This window comes from Rhamphochromis sp. 'chilingali' (genome assembly GCF_963969265.1).
Source record: "Rhamphochromis sp. 'chilingali' genome assembly, chromosome: 22".
NCBI classification, from domain to species: domain Eukaryota; kingdom Metazoa; phylum Chordata; class Actinopteri; order Cichliformes; family Cichlidae; genus Rhamphochromis; species Rhamphochromis sp. 'chilingali'.
Window position 1 is genome coordinate 18,467,821 of NC_137950.1, and position 7,457 is coordinate 18,475,277.

A 7,457-nucleotide genomic window follows, 5' to 3' on the forward strand; every position below is an offset into this window, starting at 1 on the left:
TAACTTCCTACCATCAGGACAAATGTATGGGGTTCCACCTCTGCAAACTTCTTGTGCCAGAAGTTTTTTATGCTTTGCAGTGTAATTGTTGAATAAATCCAGGTGTAACGTCGAGAGTGTCATTTGCACATAGCTGTGCTTTGATTCTGGGTGATGTTTCAGGCCCATCTTGTTAATATCTGTGATGTTTGTAACTGTGACATCTTTATTGTTGTGGTTCTGTTTATCTGAAAGCTGCCCAAAGGGGCAAATTGAATTTCTGGATTATAAATGTTACTGCTACTACATGTATATGGCATCACTAACATTTGTGTTGTGATAACATTTAAAACAAGGGTATCAAACTTAAGGCCGGGGCCCAGATTTTTTGACTTTTAAGTGTATTTTCATAAAATTAATTACTATTATTAGTTGCTCTCAACTAAGGTACCTCTAATTTAGTGTTTCATAAACACAAATAAGTTTGGACACTTATTTTGTTGCTGATAGTGACAGTGTGACGCAAACAACAGAATTTGCTGAGAAACAAGGGTTGAAGATGGAGATTTCAAACTGTCAAACTGTGCATATCCTAGATTATTATTTAATGTGGTGTATAGGGCCCAGAGTTCTGTGTTAGGTCCTGTGCACATCTCTGAAGAATGTTTCCAGCATCCTGTTGAATCTTTACTATGACAAATTAAAACAGTTCTCAAGGCAAAATGAACATGTGAGTGTAATACGTATTACCCAAGGCAACAAGTTAGTTTTGTTAAGCTTTTTTTAATGTTAGGGGAACACAAAATAAGCTATTAATAGTGTCTTTACACATTGTAATTAATTTAGAGTACAATTAGTAACCGTTTTGCAGCAATAATAATAATAATAATAATAATAATAATAATAATAACAACAACAACAATGATATCTCTTTACTAAAGAGATGTGTTAAGGCCTGTGATGAGATTTGAGGAGCAACTCAAGATGATCAAGTAGCGACACCTTGTGTTCAATCCTTCTAATTACACAAAGACGTTTCTAGATGGCAATATAAAATGATTCCCTAAAATAGCACATAGTACCAAGAAAAATAAATAAGCATTGCATTTTTATTCATACAATCAAAAATCATCTCAACCTTTTGAATAATTAGCAGCTGAACGAAGATAAGCACATGCTGTTTACATACGGCTGGGTAATTCCTGTGGGGATTTTATGTGATATGCCTACTGTAGGACTAATGTTTACATTCTTGATGCTGTAGAAACTGCAGGAGGTGGCTGCCTTTACTAAACCAATAAGTGCTTCTGCAGCAAAATAGTCTCTCATTTACTTTCCCTCTTAGAAAGACAGACGGAGGTCCAGAGTAACATGATGAAAATGCGACAAAATGTGGTGGAATAAAGTGAAACATGTCATTCGTGTGGAAACTGGAATACCTTAAAATGACTAAAGCACAGGCTCTAACTCAAAACAGAAATATGTGTGCATTTTATTCTCAGCATTATCAGCAATCCACTTTCTAAATAACTGCTAAACATTTACCCAGGCTTAATCTATATTATTTCCGTCTGAATAGTGACTTATTTAATTTCTTCTTTGAGATTTTTTTTATCTGCCTTCTTTGCTTTTCTCTCACTTGTTTACTTTCTCCCTTGTTAATCCTTCTTTGCCTTTACAAAAAACACTCCAGTCACATCATCAACCCCCACCCTCATATCCTGAGTCAGTGTGTAAACCTCCAGTCGGATCAGAGTGTATCCACTCTCCTTCAAACTAGTACAGACCTGGGCCTCATTCAGCGGGACCACTGGGATCCTCACCCCAGGCCCCGCAAAATAATAACTCTCCCCGAGGGCTCCGATGAGCATGAGGTGACCACCAGGGCGCAGGAGCTTCCCGATGTGGCCAAGGGCCCTGGTGAAGGCAGCGAGGTCAGGGCTGACACTCTCCAGGCAGAAGCAGGACACCAGACAGTCGGCCCCTGCCAAAGGAAGGGCGTCAGGAGCCAGGGGCTGAGAGCAGTGCACGTCAATGGGGAGGATGTCCGCGACGACCTGACGTAACTTTGCAGCTTTCTCAGTCCACGCTGAGGGCCTGTTTGAGTGAATCATCAAACTGTATAAAACAGCTCTTTCAGACTGGCACCATATTCTAATCAGTGCATGATTTTTTATCATTATCATTAAACTGGCAAGTATTTTATTCTAACTTAGACACTTTTTTCTTGTCTTATTATTAAGAAGAACGCTCCATGATAGAACCCAAAATAAATTGTTATGACACAGAAGGCAACTTCATTCTGAGGACTGTGCAAGAAAAGAGTGTTGCTTCAAGAAAATCAACAAGAAAGAGGAAAATATGTGATCTTGTTTTTCTTTCTCTCTGTCTTTGGTTAGCCATACAAAATACCAGGTATCTAACGTTCACTGAATCTTAGTAACCATCATTTTAAGCTGTACCAAGTCTTTAGCTATAGTTCAAAGTGATCTTTTCCATACCATCGTCCCTCCAGTTTGCAGACGTGCTGTAGGTATGGTGTCCAGTCAAGACTGCATTGTCCCTCATCCTGCAGCCAGCGCCTCAGCTCCTGCCGGTTCACCTCCAGGAAGTCTGTCAGGAGCACTTTACTAAAAACCTCACAGCCACTCATCACCTGGTACAAGGTGGGACCTGAACCTATGTCCACGAGGAGCTCACCACTCATATCACCTGGGAAGAGGGGAGAAAAAAAGAGCAAAGTGAGATCATGAAGGAAAGTTTTCTTGGTTAAAACATTATCTTATTAGATGTAAAGATCCTGACACTGAATCACTCAGTAAAATAAAAGTGATCATTCATTAAGTAACCTTATAGGAAAAGAAAAAGAGGTTTAGTTGCCTTTTTAAAAATTATTATTTTTATTAGGGACAAGCTCTTCAGCAGTGCTTGGACCCACCCAAGGCTCTATTTGTTTTCTGCTACAAACTAGGATTAATGTGCAATAATAACAGTGTGCAATACACATACACTTATTCTTCTTAATATACTGTGTTGTGTTGTTTGTTGCGTTGTGATCTGTCATATCGTGTCGTGTTGTGTTATATGTAGTGCCGACGTAGGACAGTTTTCCAATTTCATTGTACTACTGTACTATGTATGACTGTGCAATGACAATAAAGAGTTATCTTATCTTATCTTAGGAGAAGGAAAAATGGGGAGATGAAGAAGCAAATGAGTGATGAAGCAAATTTTTATTGCATTTCAGAAACAAAATACGCCAGAACCTCCTTACCTTCAGTAAAAGCTCTGTGCAGGCATGCCAGTTTCCACGGCACAATACTGTCTTTTCTTGTGAAGTCAGCCCGTGGTGGAGTGTAGTTGTACTGTAGATACGCAGCAGGATCAAATCTCCGGTAGCAGGCTTTCATGGCTGCCACTCCATTCTCTCTTCCTTTTTCTTCCATCATCCTGCTTTCTCTGCTGCGATACCTTGCACGTCTGTTTTGGCTGGTCAGTCTTCAGGTAAGCTGCTGAGACCCCTTGAGCTGAATTATATACTTGTGTCTGTGTGTCTCTGTGTGGGTGTATCTGTGGTATTATGCGTGTGCTTTTGCTTTGGGCTACTCTGAGTTTCATGGACAGAGATAGAGAGCCTCTTTTTTTAGTCGATGCTGCCTGATAGCATTTGTTCTGTTCACTTTCCCTGCCCTAAGGCACTGATACCATCAGATCAGGGGGCTTCCTCCAACACTAGACCCAATAATGGACTCCTCATATGGCTTTTAGCTCCTTCACCCACCTTTCAAAAGCCTCTCATATCTACACAATCATTCCAAAGGGCCTTTTGGAGTTAAATGGCACTGAGCAGGTTTGTTCTTAGGCAACCCCTTTCGAAAATACAAACAGGTCTGTCTCAAAGACAAACAAGTTTGTCTCTGTCTTCGTTGGCCATTTCGCTTTGTGATTTTTGTACTGAGCTGCAGAGATAAGAAATATCAAGTGGTTGCAAAGTAAAGGCGGGGAAGACTGCCTCTTTACGTATGCCTCACATAGGAAGTCAAAGATTTAAAAAGAAGTTTGAAACTTGTAAAGTCTTTCACTGACACTCACAAAAAAAGGAGAATGCAAAGATTGTTGTCTTGCTAACAATCTTAGCAAGACAAACAATCTTACGGTTTTTAAAATAAAGCTTTAAAAACTATAATTACAATATAATATATATATAATATAAATATAATTACAATGCTCTTGAAATATTTTTATATATACACTCAAACAGAAAATCTTTCTCTTGCTCACCTCAAAGCATTCCTCTGTCCCCTGAGTGTCCACAGACATTTCACACTCTGGAGACTGTAACACACATTGAGACAATTTGGATTGTTATTAGTTCAAAATATGTAAATAGTTGTGAAGCTCTGCTATTATCGTTAGGTTGAGTCTAACACATGTAAGAGCCCCATTTTAATAAAGCTAATTAGGTTTGTGGGTATTAATCAGCAGTGTAATGAAAGATTTATTTAATAAATACTTTGCAATTTAATCCTTTAAATTTAAATTCATTAGAATATGTAAATGGTTAATTATGACTGAGAAAAGAAAGAAAATACTGATACTGTCTGAAAAGAAAACGACAAAGACAGATGCATTCAACATTTATCTGTGATCAGCATTGTTTAAGACAAACAACAATCACAATGTATAAAATCCAGGTGAAATTCCAGTACCAACCAGAAAAAACAATGCAAAGGTATCAGATGCATCAGGGCTGCTAAATCACACACAATCCACAACAATATAAAAACCACCGGGACTGGAAATATAAAAATATGTTTCCACTAAAGTTATCAGACATAATAATATATAAAATGCACATTAAACATTCTGTAACTAAGTTTCTACTACTTAAAAAAATAAACAAATACTCTGAAAACAGATATCAATGGGAGAGAAAATCCTGCTGGATATGTACAGGGAGTGCAGAATTATTAGGCAAGTTGTATTTTTGAGGAATAATTTTATTATTGAACAACAACCATGTTCTCAATGAACCCAGAAAACTCATTAATACCAAAGCTAAATGTTTTTGGAAGTAGTTTTTAGTTTGTTTTTAGTTTTAGCTATTTTAGGGAGATATCTGTGTGTGCAGGTGACTATTACTGTGCATAATTATTAGGAAACTTAACAAAAAACAAATATATACCCATTTCAATTATTTATTTTTACCAGTGACACCAATATAACATCTCCACATTCACAAATATACATTTCTGACATTCAAAAACAAAACAAAAACAAATCAGTGACCAATATAGCCACCTTTCTTTGCAAGGACACTCAAAAGCCTGCCATCCATGGATTCTGTCAGTGTTTTGATCTGTTCACCATCAACATTGCGTGCAGCAGCAACCACAGCCTCCCAGACACTGTTCAGAGAGGTGTACTGTTTTCCCTCCTTGTAAATCTCACATTTGATGATGGACCACAGGTTCTCAATGGGGTTCAGATCAGGTGAACAAGGTGGCCATGTCATTAGTTTTTCTTCTTTTATACCCTTTCTTGCCAGCCACGCTGTGGAGTACTTGGACGTGTGTGATGGAGCATTGTCCTGCATGAAAATCCTGTTTTTCTTGAAGGATGCAGACTTCTTCCTGTACCACTGCTTGAAGAAGGTGTCTTCCAGAAACTGGCAGTAGGACTGGGAGTTGAGCTCGACTCCATCCTCAACCCGAAAAGGCCCCACAAGCTCATCTTTGATGATACCAGCCCAAACCAGTACTCCACCTCCACCTTGCTGGCGTCTGAGTCGGACTGGAGCTCTCTGCCCTTTACCAATCCGGCCACGGGCCCATCCATCTGGCCCATCAAGACTCACTCTCATTTCATCAGTCCATAAAACCTTAGAAAAATCAGTCTTGAGATATTTCTTGGTCCAGTCTTGACGTTTCAGCTTGTGTGTCTTGTTCAGTGGTGGTCGTCTTTCAGCCTTTCTTACCTTGGCCATGTCTCTGAGTATTGCACACCTTGTGCTTTTGGGCACTCCAGTGATGTTGCAGCTCTGAAATATGGCCAAACTGGTGGCAAGTGGCATCTTGGCAGCTGCACGCTTGACTTTTCTCAGTTCATGGGCAGTTATTTTGCACCTTGGTTTTTCCACACGCTTCTTGCGACCCTGTTGACTATTTTGAATGAAACGCTTGATTGTTCGATGATCACGCTTCAGAAGCTTTGCAATTTTGAGACTGCTGCATCCCTCTGCAAGATATCTCACTATTTTTGACTTTTCTGAGCCTGTCAAGTCCTTCTTTTGACCCATTTTGCCAAAGGAAAGAACGTTGCCTAATAATTATGCACACCTGATATAGGGTGTTGATGTCATTAGACCACACCCCTTCTCATTACAGAGATGCACATCACCTGATATGCTTAATTGGTAGTAGGCTTTCGAGCCTATACAGCTTGGAGTAAGACAACTTGCATGAAGAGGATGATGTGGACAAAATACTCATTTGCCTAATAATTCTGCACTCCCTGTATGTACTGGTATGACTGGGTAATGTGTTAAGACATTTTAAGGAAATGAAAATGATCATCCTACAGTGGCTAAGTTAAAAGATAGCTTGAAAACCAAAGTGAAAAAAAAAGATGTACCAGGCTTTTTTTATGCCAAAGTTTCAGCAGCAATCAAAAATGGTTTACAGTTTGTTTGTCGTCTAGATGTTTATTTGCATGTCTGACACTCCTGGATGGTCTGAGGTGCAACCTGTTGGGGTCAGACAGACGGAAACATAAAGTTGATGCTACACTGATCACTGATTAAAATGTGTTCTTTAATTTTTTTTTGACCAGTGTTTATTCCCTAACACCACTGTATATGTCTGTATAAGTTTTGGAGGAGAGGGTCTTATTGCTTTGTATTCTGAACATGACAAGATTCAACCATATCAGTGTGCACTTTTACTCGGGCTATACTCAATGTTTAGAGGTAAATGTGAATATCGGTACACTGCTCACAGTTCAAATAAAAACACGTTGATGTTATGCAGGTATAATGTGCAGTCTGCTCAAAACTATTAAATATTTCACGATGCTAACACTTCTAACAAGAACTGAAGACAAAGTACACCTGAGGTTGATATACCCTAGTAGTTATCAAGAGGGCGACGTGAATGTGTATGTCCTAATAATTCCATGAAATCGTTGTGGAGAACACAAAAATAGTTAAAAAAGAGTTAAAAAGAGCCAAAAATAAACAGAATTAAAATGTTGCACCACCCACTCGCACAGACATGTTTGTGGATTAGTGCAGGCAGGAGTACGGTAAGGGTCAGTTCCTTCCCCTGAGTCAGATAGACAGATAATAGAGCAAAGGAGAGGAGGAACATGGAAGAACAGATAAAAGGGATAAAACAGACAACAGAGAAAAGAACAGGTCAGGTATAATGGAATAATACACACTTAGCCAGAACAACAGGAGTCAATTTAGTTATCTATAG

General features: G+C 39.0%; 1 protein-coding gene across 1 annotated transcript; it reads right to left on the bottom strand.

Moving 5' to 3' along the window:
- Positions 1-777: 777 nt before the first annotated feature.
- pnmt (phenylethanolamine N-methyltransferase) lies at positions 778-3,505 on the bottom strand. The gene is made up of 3 exons (XM_080873405.1): positions 3,254-3,505; positions 2,481-2,691; positions 778-2,076 (listed from the first exon to the last, which is right to left on the bottom strand). Exons 1-3 carry the CDS (start codon positions 3,426-3,428, stop codon positions 1,638-1,640), a joined length of 825 nt encoding a protein of 274 aa, XP_080729531.1. The 5' UTR covers positions 3,429-3,505; the 3' UTR covers positions 778-1,637.
- Between the last annotated feature and the right edge of the window lie 3,952 nt (positions 3,506-7,457).